The sequence below is a fragment of the Pan paniscus genome, chromosome 20 (assembly GCF_029289425.2).
Source record: "Pan paniscus chromosome 20, NHGRI_mPanPan1-v2.0_pri, whole genome shotgun sequence".
Lineage (NCBI taxonomy): Eukaryota > Metazoa > Chordata > Mammalia > Primates > Hominidae > Pan > Pan paniscus.
The window spans coordinates 4,661,706-4,683,583 of NC_073269.2; the positions used below are offsets into that span (position 1 = coordinate 4,661,706).

General features: G+C 56.5%; 1 protein-coding gene across 5 annotated transcripts; it reads right to left on the bottom strand.

The window, feature by feature from the left end:
• Window positions 1–1,101: 1,101 nt before the first annotated feature.
• Window positions 1,102–18,224, bottom strand: SPMAP2 (sperm microtubule associated protein 2). 5 transcript variants are annotated; one of them, XM_055103232.2, is made up of 9 exons: window positions 17,858–18,209; window positions 16,483–16,605; window positions 16,124–16,195; window positions 15,654–15,715; window positions 14,815–14,884; window positions 13,424–13,541; window positions 7,998–8,157; window positions 1,480–1,624; window positions 1,102–1,445 (listed from the first exon to the last, which is right to left on the bottom strand). In XM_055103232.2, the coding sequence occupies exons 1-9, from the start codon at window positions 18,163–18,165 to the stop codon at window positions 1,364–1,366; spliced, it is 1,140 nt and encodes a 379-aa protein (XP_054959207.1). In that variant the 5' UTR covers window positions 18,166–18,209; the 3' UTR covers window positions 1,102–1,363. The 5 variants fall into 5 exon arrangements, with proteins under 5 accessions (XP_054959207.1, XP_054959204.1, XP_054959209.1 ...); XM_055103229.2 differs by having other exon boundaries at window positions 1,102–1,624; window positions 17,858–18,215; XM_055103234.2 differs by lacking the exon at window positions 16,124–16,195.
• Between the last annotated feature and the right edge of the window lie 3,654 nt (window positions 18,225–21,878).

Below are 21,878 nucleotides of genomic sequence, written 5' to 3' on the forward strand. Positions count from 1 at the left end.
CATCCCTAGTCTGACGGTCCCGTGGGCCCTCAGGAGGAGCGTTGGCTGCTTTGACTGTGGCTGTCATTCCTACTCTGACGGTCCTGTGGGCCCTCAGGAGGAGCGTCAGCTGCTTTGACTGTGGCTGTCATTCTGACTCTGACGGTCCCGTGGGCCCTCAGGAGGAGCGTCGGCTGGTTTGACTGTGGCTGTCATTCCGACTCCGACGGTCCTGTGGGCCCTCAGGAGGAGCATCAGCTGCTTTGACTGTGGCTGTCATTCCTACTCTGACGGTCCCATGGGCCCTCAGGAGGAGCGTCAGCTGCTTTGACTGTGGCTGTCATTCCGACTCTGACGGTCCCGTGGGCCCTCAGGAGGAGCGTCAGCTGCTTTGACTGTGGCTGTCATTCTGACTCTGACGGTCCTGTGGGCCCTCAGGAGGAGCGTCGGCTGCTTTGACTGTGGCTGTCATCCCTAGTCTGACGGTCCCGTGGGCCCTCAGGAGGAGCGTTGGCTGGTTTGACTGTGGCTGTCATTCCGACTCTGACGGTCCCGTGGGCCCTCAGGAGGAGCATCAGCTGCTTTGACTGTGGCTGTCATTCTGACTCTGACTGTCCTGTGGGCCCTCAGGAGGAGCGTCGGCTGCTTTGACTGTGGCTGTCATCCCTAGTCTGACGGTCCCGTGGGCCCTCAGGAGGAGCGTTGGCTGGTTTGACTGTGGCTGTCATTCCTACTCTGACGGTCCTGTGGGCCCTCAGGAGGAGCGTCAGCTGCTTTGACTGTGGCTGTCATTCTGACTCTGACGGTCCTGTGGGCCCTCAGGAGGAGCGTCGGCTGCTTTCACTGTGGCTGTCATTCCTACTCTGACGGTCCTGTGGGCCCTCAGGAGGAGCGTCAGCTGCTTTGACTGTGGCTGTCATTCCTACTCTGACGGTCCTGTGGGCCCTCAGGAGGAGCGTCAGCTGCTTTGACTGTGGCTGTCATTCTGACTCTGACGGTCCCGTGGGCCCTCAGGAGGAGCGTCGGCTGGTTTGACTGTGGCTGTCATTCCGACTCCGACGGTCCCATGGGCCCTCAGGAGGAGCATCAGCTGCTTTGACTGTGGCTGTCATTCCTACTCTGACGGTCCCATGGGCCCTCAGGAGGAGTGGACGAACAAGTCTGGACTGAAGAGATTCAGAAGGCGCTCGAGATGGTCAATGAAAGTGACTCGGAAAATAAACAGCTGGACAAGTCGCAGGTTGGATGCAAAAATAAATATTATTGTCCTCCTCATCCTTCTTTTGGCCTTCCAGCCCGCCCTCCCTTCTCCAGGCCAAAAAGCTCAGAATAATCACATACACAGGGTTAGGGTGCCTGAGGGTGTTTACTGGGAGCGGAGGTCTTAGAGGCCAGGCCTGGGTTGATCACACTTTTCTGGTGATGCTTTTGGGGGTGGCAAGCTCATAGAGGCGAGGGGACGCCTGGGCCACCAGGGAGGCCGGGGAGATGTAATAGGGGTTGTATCCCTCGTTGAGGTCCTTGCGCACTTTAGGCTTGGCCAGGGAGATGATCCGGGGGCTGGCCACCACCTTCTTGGTGACATCCAGCACCTCCCAGCGAGGATCTCGGTCAGGAACGCACTTGTCCGACTGAGCTTTGGGCCCTAGTGTGGGCAGAAGAGAAGGACAGCACTGAAGCTCAAACCTCAAAGCTCTGCATTCAGGCTGGGCATGGGAGCTCACACCTGGAATCCCAGCACTGTGGAAGGCTGAGGCAGGCGGATCACCTGAGGTCAGGAGTTAGAGATCAGCCTGGCCAACATGATGAAACCTCGTCTCTACTAAAAATACAAGAATTAGCTGAGCGTGGTGGTGCGTCTCTAGTCCCAGCTACTCGGGAGGTTGAGGCGTGAGGATGGCTTGAACTTGGGAGGCAGAAGTTGCAGTGAGCACAGATCGCGTCACTGCACTCCAGCCTGGGCAACAGAGCAAGACTCCACCGTAAAAAAAAAAAAAAAAAAAAAGCTCCCCCATTCAAATGGCCTGCTCATCCGCAGAGAAATGGAGGATGAAAATGTAGTCCACTCAGAGAGTGGAATATGACTCAGCCAAGAAAAGGAACGAGGCTCTAGCACCGGCTACAGCATGGCTGAGCCTTGAGGACAGCATGTGCTGCGAGAGACCAGAGACACGAAAGGACACACAGTGTGTGATTCCATTTATACAAATGTCCAGGACAGGCCAATCCAGAGTCCGGAAGTGAACGTGTAGGTGCCAGGGGCTGGGAGACGGGAATGGGGAGTGACAGCTGATGGGGACGGGGCTGCCTTCTGAAGGCATAAAAAGGTTCTGAAATTGACTGTGGTGGTGGTTGCATAACCCTGTGACTGTACTAAAAGCCACTGAAACATATTTTTTATTTTTATTTGTTTATTTATTTAGTTTGAGACAGAGTCTTGCTCTGTCGCCTAGGCTGGAGTGCAGTGGCGTGATCTCGGCTCACTGCAACCTCCGCCTCCCAGGTTCAAGCAATTCTCCTGCCTCAGCCTCCTGAGTAGCTGGGACTACAGACGTGCACCACCACAGCCAGCTAATCTTTCTATTTTCAGCAGAGACGGGGTTTCACCATGTTGGCCAGGCTGGTCTTGAACTCCTGACCTCAGGCGATCCGCCCGCCTCAGCCTCCCAAAGGGCTGGCATTACAGGCGTGAGCCACTGTGCCTGGCCTATTTTTTATTTTATTTCATTTTATCATTTTATTTTACTTTATTATTTTATTTCATTTTGAGACAGAGTCTTGCTCTGTTGCCCAGGCTGGAGTGCAGTGGCATGACCTTGACTCGCTGTAACCTCCGCTCCCCAGGATCAAGTGATTCTCCTGCCTCAGCCTCCCGAGTAGCTGGGGCTACAGGCGCCCGCCACCATGCCCGACTAATTTTTTGTATTTTTAGTAGAGACAGGGTTTCACCATGTTGGCCAGGCTGGTCTCGAACTCCTGACTTCAGGCAACCTGCCCGCCTCGGCCTCCCAAAGTACTGGGATTACAGGTGTGGGCCACCGTGCCCGGCCCCATTTTATTTTATTTTGAGGCAGGGTCTTGCTGTGTCTCCCAGGCTGGAGCACGATCTTTAGCTCACTGCAGCCTCCACCTGACTTGAACTGCTGGGTTCCAGCAATCCTCCCACCTCAGCCTCCCAAGTAGCTGGGGCTACAGTCATATGCACTGCCACATCGAGCTACAAAACCTACACTTAAAACAGGGTGAATTACAAATAAAAAATATTTCGGTCGGGCGCGGTGGCTCACGCCTGTAATCCCAGCACTTTGGGAGGCCGAGGCGGGCAGATCACAAGGTCAGGAGATGGAGACCATCCTGGCTAACAGGGTGAAATCCCGTCTCTACTAAAAATACAAAAAAAAAATTAGCCGGGCGTGGTGGCGGCTGCCTGTAGTCCCAGCTACTCAGGAGGCTGAGGCAGGAGAATGGCGTGAACCCGGGAGGCGGAGCTTGCAGTGAGCTGAGATCGTGCCACTGCACTCCAGCCTGGGCAACAGAGCGAGACTCTGTCTCAAAAAAAAAAAAAGAAAAGAAAAAAAAGAAAAAATATTTTAAATGGCCACTGGCAGCCAGGCTCAATGGCACATGCCTGTCATTCCAGCACTTTTGGAGGCAGAGGCAGGAGGATCATCTGAGCCCTAGAGTTTTGAGGCCAGACCAAGCAACACAGCAAGACCCTATCTCTAAAAAAAAAAAAAAAAAATGGCCACAGATACCTGAAAGGGGGACTCAGGGGGCCACAGCCAAGAGAGCTCAAGTCTCCTCACTCTGCTGCCAACCCAGGTGACCCTGGTTCACCCCCCTCTCCACCTGCTCATGTCATGGTGGTAAGTGGGTCGGGGCAGGAGGCATCTCCTCCCCCTGGCTGGTGTCATGTCTTGCTCCCTGGTGGCTGTCCCTCAGGCACTCGTGGCCCCCTCCTCCTGGTACCCCCTTCTCACCATCTCTCCCCCACCCCTTCCTTTATAGCAGGGAGCTGCAGCAGACTGCTTGGAGACTAGGAAGAAAGGTGGCCACCAAGTCTGGCATAGCAGCCGGGGCTGTCCTCTACCTTGTCTCTGAGGGCTTCAGGGCCTTTGATTTCTGGGAAAGCTCCCACCTTCTTTCCAGATCCCTCTTTGCGTGGAACTTCTGCGCAAATAAATAAGGACTACCCACTTCTTGGCAGACCAGCCCTGGCTCTGTGAAGAGGCTCCTGGGAAAAGAGCGTGGAGTCTCTTCCACTAGGCAGGCAGAACCCCACGTGGCACGTGGCTGGGCAAGGCCATCTGAATGGAAACTGCAGATACAGCACTGCCTCAGACCATCCTGCACGCACCTGCGCTCACCACACACACACACATCATGAATCCTGCATGCACCCGCGCTCACCACACACACACACACGTCGTGAATCCTGCACGCACCTGCGCTCACCACGCACACACACGTCGTGAATCCTGCATGCACCCGCGCTCACCACACACACACGTCGTGAATCCTGCACGCACCCGCGCTCACCACACACACCCACGTCATGCATCCTGCATGCACCCGCGCTCACCACACACACACACGTCATGAATCCTGCACGCACCCGCGCTCACCACGCACACACGTCGTGAATCCTGCATGCACCCGCGCTCACCACACACACAGTCGTGAATCCTGCACGCACCCGCGCTCACCACGCACACACACACGTCGTGAATCCTGCACGCACCCGCGCTCACCACGCACACAGTCGTGAATCCTGCACGCACCCGTGCTCACCACACACACACACGTCGTGAATCCTGCATGCACCCGCGCTCACCACACACACACACACGTCATGAATCCTGCATGCACCCGCGCTCACCACGCACACACGTCGTGAATCCTGCACGCACCTGCGCTCACCACGCACACACGTCGTGAATCCTGCACGCACCTGCGCTCACCACACACACGTTGTGAATATAAACATCCATACACTGGTACAGGTGTGAGTGCTTCTCTGGCCCCTGCTCTGCACACTAATTTTCTCTTCTGCACCTTCTGGGTGGATGCGAGCTCTGCCTGACAGATGCCCTTGTGCAGGGTAAGGGGGCCAAGCAGTGGGGCCCTGGTGACCCTAAGGGGGCTGGAAGAACCGTGCCCAGAACCTAGCCTTCTTTGAACTCTTCTGTGAGAATTTAGTAGGCATCTGGGCTTTGAAACTCTGTTGAGTTTCCAGCACTCCCGAGCAGCAGCAACTGAGCCCACATGGCAAGCGTGAGCACACGCAGAGAAACAGCACAGCCACACACTTGCTCTACCCCCACCACACAGCAAGTGTGAGCACACACACAGACAGCCACACACTCGCTCTACCCCCACCACACAGCAAGTGTGAGCACACACAGCCACACACTCTTACCCCCACATAGCAAGTGTGAGCACACACAGAGAAACAGCACAGCCACACACTCGCTCTTACCCCTACCACATAGCAAGTGTGAGCACGTGCAGAGAAACAGCACAGCCACACACTCGCTCTACCCCCACCACATAGCAAGTGTGAGCACACACAGCCACACACTCTTACCCCCACACAGCAAGTGTGAGCACACACACAGAAACAGCACAGCCACACACTCGCTCTTACCCCCACCACACAGCAAGCGTGAGCACACGCAGAGAAACAGCACAGCCACACACTCGCTCTACCCCACCACACAGCAAGTGTGAGCACAGAGAAACAGCACAGCCACACACTCGCTCTACCCCCACCACACAGCAAGTGTGAGCACACACAGCCACACACTCACTCTACCCCCACCACACAGCAAGTGTGAGCACAGCCACACACTCGCTCTACCCCCACCACACAGCAAGTGTGAGCACACAGCCACACACTCACTCTTACCCCCACCACACAGCAAGTGTGAGCACACACAGAAACAGCACAGCCACACACTCGCTCTACCCCCACCACACAGCAAGTGTGAGCACACACAACCACACACTCTTACCCCCACATAGCAAGTGTGAGCACATGCCAACAGCCACACACTCGCTCTACCCCCACCACATAGCAAGTGTGAGCACACACCAACAGCCACACACTCGCTCTTACCCCCACCACACAGCAAGTGTGAGCACACACAGAGAAACAGCACAGCCACACACTCGCTGTTACCCCCACCACACAGCAAGTGTGAGCACACAGCCACACTCTACCCCCACCACACAGCAAGTGTGAGCACACACCAACAGCCACACACTCACTCTACCCCCACCACACAGCAAGTGTGAGCACACAGCCACACACTCGCTCTTACCCCCACCACAGAGCAAGTGTGAGCACACACAGAGAAACAGCACAGCCACACACTCACTCTACCCCCACCACACAGCAAGCGTGAGCATACAGCCACACACTCGCTCTACCCCCACCACATAGCAAGTGTGAGCACACACCAACAGCCACACACTCGCTCTACCCCCACCACACAGCAAGTGTGAGCACACACAGCCATACAGTCGCTCTTACCCCCACCACAGAGCAAGTGTGAGCACACACAGAGAAACAGCACAGCCACACACTCGCTCTACCCCCACCACACAGCAAGCGTGAGCACATACAGCCACACACTCGCTCTACCCCCACCACATAGCAAGTGTGAGCACACACCAACAGCCACACACTTGCTCTTACCCCCACCACACAGCAAGTGTGAGCACACACAGAGAAACAGCCACACTCTCGCTCTAACCCCACATAGTTCAGTGTACTTCATTTGCTCTCTGCTTCACATTTTAAAAATGCTGCTTCCTGGCCAGGAGCGGTGGCTCATGCCTGTAATCCCAGCACTTTGGGAGGCCGAGGTGGGCGGATCATGAGGTCAGGAGTTCAAGACCAGCCTGGCCAACATGGTGAAACCCTGTCTCTACTAAAAATACAAAAAATTAGCCAGGCTTGGTGGCGGGCGCCTGTCCCAGCTACTCTGGAGGCCGAGGCAGGAGAATGTGTGAACCCAGGAGGCAGAGCTTGCAGTGAGCTGAGATCGCACCACTGCACTCCAGCCTGGGCGACAGAGCAAGACTCTGTCTCAAAAAAAAAAAGGTGGTCCCAACTATGAGTGGGTGGAAGCCTCAACCCTCCGTCATTCTCTCACACACACATGCACACGCACAAACACATGCACGTGCACACACAGATATATTTCTATGTACATTTGAAACATGGATGGATGTATACATGCATGCGTGTACCAGTGTATGGATGTTTATACTCACCATGTGCGTGTGTGGTGAGCGTGAGTGTGTGCGTGTAGCAGTGTATCGATGTTTATACTCACCGTGTGTGTGGCGAGCACGAGTGTGTGCAGGACGGTGTAAGGCAGTGCTGCATCAGCACTCATCTGTTTCCATTCATTTCACTCATCATTTCACAAATATCAAGGGAATGGATGAAAGAATGAATAAATAAACAAAGAAAAGGCCCCATAAGCGAAGTTAAAAGACAAGACACAGACTTGGTAGAAGTTATCGTGCAATGTGTTCAATAGGGGATTAATAACCGTCTTACATAAAGAGCTGCTCCCAATCTACAACTCCAAAACACCAGGCAGCAGGAAATTGGGAAAACGATATAGAAGAGTAAACCTAAATGGCCAAGCAACTTCTCTGGCAATTCGCACACATTACCCTTGTCATTGAGGAAAATGGTTATTCAACTTGTTTTAAAAGACAGGAATGGAGTCAGGCCAACACCCATTTTAAAGCTGCATTTGTTCCTTAGCGTGGCTCTCTGGCTCCTGCTCTGCACCCTGATTTTCTCCTCTACACCTTTTTTTCCTGCTAGAAAACCCTCTCAGACAACACCCTCTGCTTCCGGAGCACACGTCCCTGTGATTTCTGCTTCTCTTTCATGGGGGAGAGCTTCCCTCTGCCCGCTCTAGGCAGAGGTATAAGGTGTCCCCTGGGATTTGAACAGGACATCAGAAAATGCCTAGCCTGAGGCACCTACTTACTGGCCAAGTGAAGGAGGCGGTTATAGTCTGACACATGTGGCTTGGGTTTTGGCACGGGGTCCCACTCTTCCAAGAGGGTGGCTGGGGCCTTCGGCTTTGACAACTGGAGGATCCGCGAGCTGGGGACTGCCATTTGGGCTGCCCTGGATACCCGGGACACCTGGAAAGAGAAATAGAGAGAAGGATTATGTGAAACAGTCCATGATGCCTCGTGGGCCCTGGAGCTAAAGGACCCCAGGAGCAACACTAAAAGACACGAGGCAGACTGGAAAGAAGTTGGTTTGTAACGTATTCATGAAAGGATTAGTAACTATCACGTATAAAGAGCTCCTCCAAACCAATAACCAAAAAAACCCCAAAAGGGCTGAGCAAATGATACAGGAGACAAACCCTAAATGGTCAATAACCCTGTCTTTTGACCAATGTAATATCAACAATTGTTGGCAAATGTAAATTAAAACAACAAAATATCACTCCACGCTCACAAATTTGGCAACAACGAAAAAGTCTGACATTATCAAGCCCTGGTGAGAGACTCTCATGCATGACTGGAAGGAGAGTAAATTAGTACAGGCAGCTCAGGGAGCAATTCTTCCACTAGGTTCAGCTGAACAATGCGCAGGCTTGGTGACTGCCACATACGGGGACTCCTGCACCTGACCCGAGGAAGTGGGTGCAGGGATGTTCCCTGCAGCTTAGTTACCACGCACACACCCCGGAAGGAGCCGGGCGCCCGGCCGCTGGGGGCTGCACAAGCTGACTGCAGCACATTCTCAAGAGAGGGCAACCCAGCAATTAGACCATTTTTTTCTCCATAAATCGGCACAAATTGCTCTAGAAAACAGTAATGAGGGAAAGCAAGACAGAAGTCATTTATGTTCACGAACACCACGAAACACGACCTAGGGGACAGGGTATGAAAACGATGGCAGTGGGGCAGTGCTGGCCGAGGTGGGAGACCTTGCAGACGTTTCACCCAGAAACTTGGCACCCTTGCTCCCCAAATCAATTCTCAGCAGTGGCCGGCACAGTGGCAGCCCTTTGGGGGGTCGAGGTGGCAGGATCATGTGAGCTCAAGACCAGCCTGGGCAACACAGCAAGACCCCATCTACACACACATTCTTGGCATTTTCCAGAAAACCCATAGTGCACTGAAAGTGTGTTCTTTGATACTTTGCACCAGCCTACGCAGAGACTGAGTACTGCGCGGCGCTCAGACACCCTTAAACTGGAGCTGGCTTCCCTCCTCTCGCCTCATACGCATTCTGTTCCCCTTCACCAGGCTTGCTCCCGTACACGTGTGTAGGAGTCCGCCTGCAAAATAACTAAGGAGTAGGCAAAGGACCGCTTCACACGTCTCCCACTTATGCTTTGCTGGAAGAGGAACTGGCCATTCCTGATGCCTCTGGGGAGGGAGGGAGGGAGGGAAGGAGGGCAGCTGCTGAAATTTTTCTTCCTTAAAAGGGAAGTGGAGGTGGCGACCCACGCCTAACTGGATGCTCCTGTCCATCCATTCTTGGAGCGTTACCTGACAGTCTGTGATTGTTGGCTGGTCCTAACTCTAGAGCCTGCGTGGAGGCAGAGGATGAAACGAAACCATCCCCAAAGGTCACCGTGAAATTTCAGTCCCTTTCTTCTTGAAATTGCTCCCCCATAAAAATCACAGACACATCTCTCAGCAAAGATATTGTGGTGTTTACAATGTAAGCTCCCACTCAGTGATCCGTCTTCTCCCTCCCTGGCTCCCTCCGGCCTCCTCTCTTCCCACCAGCTCTGAGGCCTCCATGCACACAGCTCAGGCCGGGCTGCTGAGGTGGAGAGACTCCATTTCAGTCCTGCTTTCAAGGAGCTCCAGTCCTGGAGGGGGCAGGCCCTGATTCATCCAAACCAACCGCAGAAAGCCGTTCTTCAGACAAGTGGGAAAGGGAACATGGACCGCGCATGTGGGTATCACGGAACCATTGTTCCCTTTTTAGTGTGATCAGTGTCACTGGGTTCGTGTTTTAAAATGTCCTTGTCTGTTAGAAATTCCTACTGAAGTTTTATGGGAGAGATAGTGTCACTTTAAACAAGTTTAACTTTAAACCCCACTTTAAACAAGTGGGGTCTGAGAAACCACCATAGGAGAAGACGCGACCACACACAGTGAGGGAAATAGAAGTTAATGCCACGCGAGAAACGGCCAAAACGTTTAGGAATAATCAGGTGAACAAACCAACAAGCAAGCAAGCAGGCACTACCACCGAGTGCTAGCCACAATGGGGAGAGCCTGAGCTCACTCCCCGCCTGGAGAATGTAAGATGGTGGCCAGGACGGGGCGCGCCTGCGCTTCCACTCCCCGCTCGGAGAATGCAAGGTGGCGGCCAAGATAGGGCGCGCCTGAGCTTCCACTTCCCGCTCGGAGAATGCAAGATGGTGGCCAGGACGGGGCGCGCCTGCGCTTCCACTCCCCGCTCGCAGAATGCAAGGTGGCGGCCAGGACGGGGCGCGCCTGAGCTCACTCCCCGCTCGCAGAATGCAAGGTGGCGGCCAGGACGGGGCGCGCCTGAGCTCACTCCCCGCTCGCAGAATGCAAGGTGGCGGCCAGGACGGGGCGCGCCTGCGCTTCCACTCCCCGCTCGCAGAATGCAAGGTGGCGGCCAGGACGGGGCGCGCCTGAGCTCACTCCCCGCTCGCAGAATGCAAGGTGGCGGCCAGGACGGGGCACGCCTGAGCTCACTCCCCGCTCGCAGAATGCAAGGTGGCGGCCAGGACGGGGCGCGCCTGAGCTCACTCCCCGCTCGGAGAATGCAAGGTGGCGGCCAAGATAGGGCGCGCCTGAGCTTCCAGTCCCGCTCAGAAAATGCAAGATGGCAGCCAGGATGGGGCACACCTGAGCTCCCTCTGCCCGCCCGGAGAATGCAAGATGGAGGCCACGACGGGGCACACCAGAGCTCACTCCCCTCCCAGAGAATGCAAGATGGCAACCAGGAAGGGGATCGCCTCAGTTCATTCCCTGCTTGGAGAATGCAAGATGGTGGCCAAGATGGAGAAGAGCCTGACTTCCCACTCCCCACCCGGAGAATGCAAGATGGCGGCCAGGATGCGGAGCTCAGAGAATGCAAGATGGCGGCCAGGATGCGGAGCTCAGAGAATGCAAGATGGCGGCCAGGATGGGTTTCAGGAACGTCCGTGTGAAGAAGCCTAAACAGGCTTTGTGTGAGCAATAAAAGCATTTAATCGCCTGGTGCAGGCGGGCTGAGTCCGAAAAGAGAGTCAGCAAAGGGTGGTGGATTATCAATTGTTCTTATAGGTTTGGGGATAGGTGGTGAAGTGAAGAGCAATGTTTTGCGGGCAGGGGTGGATCTCACAAAGAACCTTCTTAAGGGTGGGGGAGATTACAAAGTACCTTGATCAGTTAGGGTGGGGCAAGAACAAATCACAATAGTGGAATATCATCAGTTAAGGCTATTTTTACTTCTTTTGTGGATCTTCAGTTACTTCAGGCCATCTGGATGTATACGTGCAAGTCACAGGGGATGCGACGGCTTGACTTGGGCTCAGAGGCCTGACAACAGGGACAGCCTGAGCTCCCACTTCCCACCCAAAGAATGCAAGATGGCCGGGATAGGGCGCACCTGGGCTCCCACTCCCGGCCCAGACAATGCAAGATGGTGGCCAGGATGGGGAGCACCTGAGGGCAATCCCTGTCTGGAGAATGCAAGATGGCGGCCAGAACAGGGAGAGCCTGAGCTCAATTCCCACACAGAGTATGCAAGATGGTGGCCAGGATGGGGCGCGCCTGAGCTCACTCCCCGCCCGGAGAATGCAAGATGGCGGCCAAGATAGGGCGCGCCTGAGCTTCCACTTCCCGCTCAGAGAATGCAAGATGGCGGCCAGGATGGGGCGCGCCTGAGCTCACTCCCTGCCCGGAGAATGCAAGATGGCGGCCAAGATAGGGCGCGCCTGAGCTTACTCCCCGCCCGGAGAATGCAAGATGGCGGCCAAGATAGGGCGCGCCTGAGCTTCCACTTCCCGCTCAGAGAATGCAAGATGGCGGCCAGGATGGGGCGCGCCTGAGCTCACTCCCTGCCCGGAGAATGCAAGATGGCGGCCAAGATAGGGCGCGCCTGAGCTTCCACTTCCCGCTCAGAGAATGCAAGATGGCGGCCAGGATGGGGCGCGCCTGAGCTCACTCCCCGCCCGGAGAATGCAAGATGGCGGCCAAGATAGGGCGCGCCTGAGCTTCCACTTCCCGCTCGGAGAATGCAAGATGGCGGCCAGGATGGGGCGCGCCTGAGCTCACTCCCCGCCCGGAGAATGCAAGATGGCGGCCAAGATAGGGCGCGCCTGAGCTTCCACTTCCCGCTCAGAGAATGCAAGATGGCGGCCAGGACGGGGCGCGCCTGAGCTCACTCCCTGCCCGGAGAATGCAAGATGGCGCCGTCACTTTGGACAACCGTTGGTCAGTTTTTAAAAGTTAGATATACCCAGTAACTGAGAAATTCCAATTCTGGGTATTACCCTGGAGATATGGAAACTTACGCCTCCACAGAAAGCTGTATACAGATATTCACAGTTTTTTTGTTTTTTTTTTGAGACGGAGTCTCGCTCTGTCGCCCAGGCTGGAGTGCAGTGGCGCGATCTCGGCTCACTGCAAGCTCCGCCTCCCGGGTTCCAGCGATTCTCCTGCCTCAGCCTCCCGAGTAGTTGGGACTACAGGCGCCCGCCACCACCCCCGGCTAATTTTTTTTTTTTTTTTTTTTTGTATTTTTAGTAGAGACAGGGTTTCACCATGTTAGCCAGGATGGTCTCGATCTCCTGACCTCATGATCCGCCCGCCTCGGCCTCCCAAAGTGCTGGGATTACAGGCGTGAGCCACCGCGCCCGGCGTATTCACAGCAGTTTTCTCGTAACAGTCCTAAACTGGAAGCCACCCAAATACCCTTCAGTGGGTGCCTGGATCGGCCAATTGTGGAAGTGAACCGGCGACGACAAGGAATAAACTACCGACGCACGCGAGAGTCTCAGATGCAGGGCGGGGGGCGGCAGAAGCCGGGTCAAGTCCGCAGGCTGCGGGGTTCAGACTTTCGGAAAAGCAAAAGGTACAGGCGTAGAGCGAGGTCAGTGGTTGCGGGTGGCCAGGAGTCCGGCCTGAGCTGGGGCGAGAGATGAGCGCTTTCTGAACACCTGAGATAAGACTGTTCTAATTCCTGAGTGTGAGCTGGAAGCTTTGGGATCCACCCGGACTGAAGCGCACGGAAGGATGACCCCTGGGCGGCTCTGAAGACACTGAGAGATCAAAAGAAAGCTGCTCCCAGACAAAGGCAGCCGCCCTGTGCAGCTTCTCCTCCTCCCCTGACTCCCAGACGCAAAGCCTCCTTCACTCTCCGCCGGGTCCCAGCCCGCCTGGCGGGAGTGAGTCGCGGGGGGCACGGGGGACCCACCTCAGACATGGGCATGCTCCAGAAGTTATCACGAATCTTCGGGGCGGCCAGTTCCTTCAGGCGACTCGACGCTCTGTATTCCAGGGAGGACCGAGGAATGGGCCAGACAGGAGTCGTCCTGGGGGAGGCCCCCATTTTAGTCCAGCAGCTCGGGGGGGTGTCGTGTGTGTGTGTGTGTGTGTGTGTGTATGTGTCTGTCTGTCTTTCCCAGCTCCTCCGTATGTGTCTGTCTGTCTTTCCCAGCTCCTCCTCTGTTTCTGTGGTTAAGAGAGCCTGGGAGGGTGGTGAGTTTTGAAAGCGTCTCCAAACAGGGATTCATAAAGAATTTCTAAGAGTTCTCAAGTACAGAGCTACCATCTCCCAGGGTTGTCTCTGCTCAATGTTCAACGTCCACCCTCAGGTCCAGGCCTTCTCTATTCCCTTCTGGGATGGCAGCTCCTCCCAGGCCTTCCCTACACACCCCCATCATCAAGAGCCTGGGGTGAGCACTTGGACCCAAGGGATGAAAGTGTTTGTCCTGAGGTTGCCATGCAAAGCTGGGGAAAGCGAAGGACAGCTGAGCTCCCGGGGCTGTGCCTTCTGAAATCAGGTCTCAGCTATGCCTCTGCCCGGAAATAAAGCCGCATTTCATTGATTCTAAGGCAAGGTCTCCACATTGAACAGGTCTGAGGTTAGGATGCAGCTTACGAGTGCTGCCAGCCAGATGGCGGAAGTGTCATGGCTACATCTGGCTGCATGTGTGTGTGCTGTTCACGTGATCTGCACTGCTGCTTCTACAGGAGTTAAGTTTAATTACAGTTTAAATTGTCTTCAGGTTACAATATGATTTGGCGTTAAAAAGTGCACACAGGCGTGAGAACAGTGTGTGCGACACCCACATCAACGTCTGTGTCAGAAGTGGTTCAAAACAGTTGGACACACTTCCGCTGTGTACTTCAGCTGTGCTTTCCTTCATACGCTGCATAAAAGATGGGTAATTATATGTTGTGTCTAAATAACTAAAGATCACTTTTTAACAAGCACAGGGGCTGTAAGTGGTAAGAAAAAATTTTGTACATAAAATACTAATGCGTCTTAGAATTTCCACCTTTTTTGACTAAACAAAATACAGTCACAATGGTGATAACATCTGAGCACGCACTGTGTCAGGCACTGTGCAAATCCCCGTTCACGGGTGCCCTCCACCACCATTCCACAGCTGGCATTGCAGTTGCACGGGGCCAAGCAGCCTGCTGGGGATGTGGGCTGGGAAGCAGGCCAGCCCCGTCTGAACACCAGCTGTCTAGGGCTGGGACCTGGACCCTTTCCCACACAGCATCCTGTCAGGGGAGAATAAGGCATTTCCGCCAAACTCTGCCTTCTGAGTAGCCACCCAGCCCTCCTTCCCCCACCTGTTGTTGTTGTAATATTCCAGGTAGAATCTCTTGGGCCGAGACAGTTCCTCCACGCGGCGGGACACCGCTGTGCAAAATGGGAAACGGAGTCAGTGAACCCCAGTGTCAACACCCTGCAGTTCCCAGGGGCTTCTGCATGCGGAATTCAGCTTTTCATGAGCTTGGGCAGGAGGGTGAATTGGAAGAACTCTGGGCAGAGACAACTGGGGGCCAGACACCCTGCAGAGAAAAGACTTGCTGTCCCTGATTTAGGGACAATGGGCTCAGAGGCTTGAAGGTCCTTTCTCGGACACCGGATGGGAGTGGCAGGGCTGGAACAGCAGCCCAGCACCGTGGCTCCCCAACGGGGCTCAATACAGATCCAGGGACCCACAGGCTGGGAAAATGGGTTTTGTTCTGAAGTTAGTACAAGCCTGGGGTTTCCAGGGGCCTAGTGATGACTGTAGGTCTAAAGTCAGGAACAGCACAGGAGAGAACTGGACTGTTATTCTCCTCTATGGGGAACTCTCGAAGTGTCTCATTTGAAGGTATCTATGATACCTCAATACCAAATTCCTCTCAAGAAAAGCATGGAAATCATTGTGGAAGGGAAAGCAAAGGGTCTTTTTGTAAATTCTTACCCTGATTTGGCCCTATCCTAGAGAGTGTTCCCCATGCCCCTCACCCCCAGGACCAGTCTCAGCTCTAGCTCCTCAGGGGACAGACTCCAGTGGGGAGGACAGAGGCTCCGAGGAGATGGGGCAAGGGAGGCCAGAAGTATCTAGATGGGGCGGGGCAGGTTCCCTGGAGGCCGGCAGCCGGGGGCAGGGGTCTCAGCAGGCACGGGCTCCACCTACCGGGCACTGTGATGGTGAGGGTGGTGTCCTCAAGGAACCGCTCGGTCCAGTACACAGAGGGCCTGGAATAAGCAGACGGCTCAGGGCAAGGGAGGCAGAGAGCCCTGGCCCTGCCCGGAAACAAGCCTGGGTCTCTGCCAGGAGGGTGGCCGAGGTGAGGTGTGCAGTTGCTGGGAGAGGGGGTAGGCCAGAGAAGGACAGTGAGGGGGCCAGCGGGACGCGTGGATTATCGTGAGCAAGGCTGATGTCCAGAGAAGGAGGTAGCTGGGGGAGAAGCATAGCTAAGAAGAGGGCCCAGGGCCACCTCCTGGGAGCAGACCCAGGTCACAAGGGTGGAGAGCCCGACATCTGAGGAGCCCTCCCTGATCCTCCTCCCTGGAGAGAGGAGGGTGGCTGGAGTGAAGGGGTCCCCTGGAACCTGACACGTGTCCCCCAGCATAGGCACACGGCGGAGACGGCCCTGGACTTACCAGCAGAGACAGAAGTGCAAGCTCATCTTACATGGGGAGATCCAGGCATACCCCTTACCACAGCGTCCCTTCCTGAGAGGAGACAGGGTCCGAGCCCCACTGCCTTTTGCCCTGGGTCTCCCGTTTGCTCCCAAACTCCTCACTCTCCTTTGGCCACCGCCCAGAGGGCCACCGTTCCCTAGCCATTCCCAGTGTCTGGCCACCTCCTTAACTGGCCAACCCCACCTACCCTAAGTTTGCTGGATGTGGTGGCAGCTGGGGGAGGGGAGCCGAGCAGTGGGGACAGGAGGAGCCCGGGAAGGGTGCAGAGAAAGCCCCCTGCGCTGCCCCTACGAGGCCGTGGTCCGGCGTGTCCTCACCTGTCTTTCAGGACTTGCCAGTTTATCTTGGGCTCTGCCAGCTCCATGAGCCTCCTCCGCCTCCTCCTCTTCCTTGCTTTGGTCATGGTGGTGCCGGGGAGCTTCTGGCTGATGGACAGCCGGCTTTGGGAGAATTCCACGTTGAAGTTGGAGCTGCTTTCCTGCCCCGATGCATTTGGGAGCCCAGAGAAGCGTGAGTCTTGCTCAAGCGCCTTTTGTCTGCACTCACCCTGCCCACCCGCCTCTCCTTTCCCACGAGGGGTCTCTGAGGGAGGACTTTGGCACCACGAAGGCCTGGACCAACCGCAGCTCCACTGCTCGCTGGATGGAAGACTCGTCCAGGTCACCTGTCTCCCCTGGTCCTCAGCTTCCTCCTCCGTGAATTGGAGGTGAGACCAGCTCCCACCTGGTGGGGCTGTTTTGGTGAGTGCTAAGGTAGTGTTTACTCATCTCACAGACATTTATCAAGTGCCTACTGTATGCCAGGCCCCAGAGGGGCAACCACCCTCTAAAGAGAGCGGCTCCTGCCTCCCAGAAAGCTCACAGACTGTGGGAGGGAAACAGGCAGCAGGTGAAGATGCCAAATGCCAGGATATCTGCCCTGTCCTTGCTTGATGCAGCTGCTGGCTCCCACGTTCTCCCCAGAATCCCCTCACACTCCTGCTGTTTTCTCTGCAGGTTGGCACACCCCCATGAGGGCAGGGCCGCCACTTTGTTCTTGGGCGGCAAACCTCCCTGGGCGGCACGGAAACCACGGTGAGAAGGGGGCAGGTTGGGCACGTGCAGGGCCCACGCTGCAGGGAGGACAAGAGCCGAGTCCCAGAGGTATGTAGAGTGCACGCCTTGCTGGGGACACTCCAGCAACTTGCCCAAAATCACCGCCCCCCAGTGCTGATTCGCTGAAGCGTTAGCTCACCCAGAACGTGTTCCTCCCGACCATTTAAAACCTTTTAGCCACGTGTGCTGCTTAGAACGGTTTCAACTTTTGAGTCGGGAGGCTTTTTTTTTTCCCATTTCTTATTCTCTCTGTCTGACTTGAGGCCATCACTCACTAAACTCTGACCTCTGGGCGCCTGAACTCAGTCTGCCTAACTCCAAACTCAGCACTGTTTACTCCTCCTCCTGCCACCGGAGAGGGGAGTGTCTGCTGGTGTCTGCCTCAGGGCCCAGTGAGGGGTGCTGGCCGCCAACCGACCAGGCCCACAGCTAGGCTGACTCGGCAGGGCCGGGCCCCTCGGGAGCAGCGAGCCAGGCCGGTGGCCGGTTATGACCCTTTCGCCCGCCCAGGGGCCTGCGCCCAGGGGACTGCTGCCCTCCCCCCACTGCCAGGGGCTGAGCCCACCGCGCCCAGGCAGGCCCGTTTCCCGGTGCCCACCTGATTTCAGGAATGTCTTCTTCCAAGTCCTTGTCCAGGACTCTCTCCAACTCAGAAAGTGCCTCTTTGGGATCCAGGGTCTCCGGGAACTCCTCCCCGGCCACGTCCTCGGGGGGAAGCTCCTCTTCTGGATCTTCTGGTCCCAGCTCTGCATTGTCCAGGTCCTGGCGTTCGGGGTCTGTGACCCGCCGGCTCTCGTACACAGAGCTCTGGAGGCCACGGGGGTCGCCATCCTGCTCCCTTTCCGACCTGCCCGCAGCCTCAGAGCTGGGCTGGTTCCCGAGTGACCTTCGCCTGCTGTCCCCCATACACCGGTCCCTTCCCAGCCCCCGCGGCCTCACTCCCTCGGCACCCAAATGTGTCTGTGGTGGCCACGGCAACAGGAGAGCGTCCGTGACATTCCCCACAGTCCACATTCTAACCCGTGCGCTGTCTCCAATGCTGGTCACCTGGGCTCGCGCTGGGATCAGGACTCAGTCCTGGTGGTCACGGCTCACTCAGGACCTCCCAGGATTGGTTTAGGAAGGAGACCTGAGGGGAACCTGCAGGGGCATCTAGCTATGGATTCCCTCTCTCAAAAGGAGACACAAGGAAGAGACCGCGTCTCCTGTTCCTGTCCCTGTGGGGCCCGTCGGTAATGTCCAGAGCCCAGGCAGCCTTCTTGTGACCATGAGGCCTGCCATCTGAGGGCAGATGAACTGAGAGGTGGGCCTTTGATGCGGCTGTCGAGCCTCTGAACTTAGCAGCCTTGGAATCCACTCTGTGTCCAGGCTTCTTGTTACTTGAAACAGTAAGTTTCCTTAGTACTAAGTCGTTTTGGCTTGGTTTCCAATTCCTAGCAGCTAAAACTGCACCCTGAGTGATACAGACCCTTCCAGCCCCAACCTCTCATGAGAAATAACTTCAAAATAGGCTGTTCCGATCCTCACAACAAAATAATGGTTATAACTGGAGTATTCCCCAGGCTGCAGCCTTCAGGAATTCCTCGTAGGTCGCCAAAGGAGCTGAATTTCCCGCCTCTCCCCCTCTGTGCCCCCACCCAGCCTCTCCTCCTCTGTGCTGTGCCCCCACCCAGCCTCTCCCCCTCTGTGCCCAACCCAGCCTCTCCCCCTCTGTGCCCCACCCAGCCTCTCCCCCTCTGTGCTGTGCCCCCACCCAGCCCTTCCCCCTCTGTGCCCCCACCCAGCCCTTCCCCCTCTGTGCTGTGCCCCCACCCAGCCCTTCCCCCTCTGTGCCCCCACCCAGCCTCTCCCCCTCTGTGCCCCCACCCAGCCTCTCCCCCTCTGTGCCCCCACCCAGCCTCTTCCCCTCTGTGCCCCCACCCAGCCTCTCCCCCTCTGTGCTGTGCCCCCACCCAGCCCTTCCCCCTCTGTGCCCCCACCCAGCCCTTCCCCCTCTGTGCTGTGCCCCCACCCAGCCCTTCCCCCTCTGTGCCCCCACCCAGCCTCTCCCCCTCTGTGCCCCCACCCAGCCTCTCCCCCTCTGTGCCCCCACCCAGCCTCTTCCCCTCTGTGCCCCCACCCAGCCTCTCCCCCTCTGTGCTGTGCCCCCACCCAGCCTTTCCTCCTCTGTGCCCCAACCCAGCCTTTCACGCTTCTGTGCTTGGTGGTTTTCTACTCATCATTGAAGACTCAAGCCTGTCGGTCCCCCATGCAGGGAGAGTCCCTGACCATCCCTCCCCTTTCTGGGCTCCCAGGCCTAGGACCCCCACCCCTACTCCCACCCAGTGCTAGCCCACCCCGAGGACTGCTCTGTCCCTCACCCCTGCCACCAGCGTGGGGCCGGCCCTCCGGGCATGGTGACCACTCGGCACGCAAGAGACCCAGTTCATCGACACACACAAAGCCCTCTCCAGCTCCCATCCCATCCGCAAAGCCCTCTCCAGCTCCCATCCCATCTCCCTGATGCTCTGCTCCCAGACGCAGCCTAACCATCACCTCTGTCAGGAAAGGGGTCTCTCGGAGGACTCCAGGCAGAAGGGCCCCGGGGAGGATCCGGTCCCATCCAGGAGGCCATGGGAAAATCCCCTTTCTTGGCCGGAAGTCTCGTAAATCCTTACCTTGTACTCAATGATTTACTTTTCTCTCTTAAGTTAAACCGGATCAAGATCTGCGGGTGCCTTTCACAAAGAGAGGAGTTAGGCATTGTTGCCGCTGGAGGGCCCGTGGCCACTGCAGTGTTTCCAGGAGACCTCGTTCAGAGCAGGGCGCCGCACCCCGAGGCTGCTCCCTAAACCTACTCTAGGGAGGCGAGATTGGGGGTCTGGCAGCCTCCAGCTCTCAGCACCCAGGCAGCACCCAGGCCGCTCCCTAAACCCACTCCAGGGAGGCGCGGTTGGGGATCTGGCAGCCTCCAGCTCTCAGCACCCAGGCAGCACCCAGGCTGCTCCCTAACCCTACTCCAGGGAGGTGAGGTTGGGGATCTGGCAGCCTCCAGCTCTCAGCACCCAGGCAGCACCCAGGCCGCTCCCTAAACCCACTCCAGGGAGGCGCGGTTGGGCGTCTGGCAGCCTCCAGCTCTCAGCACCCAGGCAGCACCCAGGCTGCAGCGCGTTTAGCCCTCATGGCAGCCCGTTGTGGAGAGGAGAGGCAGATGAGCGCTCCAGGGTCATGGGGAAGCTCCCAGGGCCACGCGGCTGGAGGAGCTGCACCCGGCACCTTCTCGGGGGAGTCAGGGCTGGAGGAGCTCAGGAGCGCGCGGGGACAGCAGAACTCTGCCCGCACTCGGGGGAGAGTTGGAGGGTCCACGTCTGCTTCAACATCCTGTGGAAAAGCAAGACGTTCACAGCCAAGGAAGTGCATGATTTCTGAATGTTGTGTGATGTTGCTTTAAGCAGAAAATAGAGGGGGACGGGAACCGGGCTGTGGGATGTGTGGGGTTCTGACTGCCCGGACCTGGGGCGTCCGCCTGGCAGAAAATAAACCAGGTCCCTACTGTGTTCCTCTCTGCTGTGGCCGCCTTAACACATATCACAAGCAGAGGCTCCAGCAACACTGAGCGATTACCTGGCCGTCCTGGGCTCAGAAGCCCAACATGGATCTCACTGGACTCAAGCCACGGTGTGGGCAGGGCTGGTTCCTGCAGCCTTCAGAGGAAGGCCCGTCTCCTGCTCATTTGGTGGCCACAGAATTCAGTGCCTTGTGGTCGTAGGACTGAGATCTGTGTTCTTGCTGTGTGTGTCAGCCGGGGGCCCCCCAGCACCCAGAGGCCACCGCTCTTCTCAGTCCTGGCCCCTCGCTCCATTTTCAAAGCCAGCAACGGCCAGTCAAGCCCCCTCACATGGATGCTCCACTGGCACTCATCTCTGAGCAGGGCTGGGAAACCCGTTTGGTTATTACGGAAACAGGTGATTGCAGGTCAGCCTGGATAAGCCGGGTGCTCTGACCCTCCACGTCTGCAACCCCAGTCCCACCTGCGAAGTCCATTTTGCCACATAAAATAACATGCTCCCAGTGTCAAACTCAAAGGAGCACACAGAGAGGCATTTTTACGTAAGACGTTTTGTTTGGGAAAATACATAAAAACAGAATTGAGGCCTGGCACGGTGGCTCACGCCTGTAATCCCAGCACTTTGGGAGGCTGAGGCGGGCGGATCATGAGGTCAGGAGATCGAGACCATCCTGGCTAACACGGTGAAACCCCGTCTCTACTAAAAATACAAAAATTAGCCGGGCGTGGTGGCGGGCGCCTGTAGTCCCAGCTACTCGGGAGGCTGAGGCAGGAGAATGGCGTGAACCTGGGAGGCGGAGCTTGCAGTGAACCGAGATCGCGCCACTGCACTCCAGCCTGGGCGACAGAGCGAGACTCCATCTCAAAACAAAAAAACAAAAAAAAACAGAATTGCAATTTGGGGCCTGTACACAGACCGGGAGGTCTTCGGTATATCTGCAGCAGGTTGGGGCTTTTACTAGAAGGAACAATGTTGCGAATCATTTCGAAAGAAAGCTCGCAAGAACTGGAAGCTTTGGGAGCTGGTGAGCTGTGACTGGGAGGGAGGTGGGGGCAGAAGGCGCCTGGTGAG

Excerpts from the sequence above, each read along its gene's own strand:
- SPMAP2 (XM_055103229.2), bottom strand. The coding sequence starts at position 18,165 with ATGGGGGACAGCAGGCGAAGGTCACTCGGGAACCAGCCCAGCTCTGAG. Across the intron at positions 16,606-17,857 it reads GAAGACATTCCTGAAATCAG|CCGGCTGTCCATCAGCCAGA; the intron begins GTGGGCACCGGG and ends ATTCTCCCAAAG. Across the intron at positions 1,625-7,997 it reads CCGCCTCCTTCACTTGGCCA|GGCCCAAAGCTCAGTCGGAC; the intron begins GTAAGTAGGTGC and ends TGCCCACACTAG.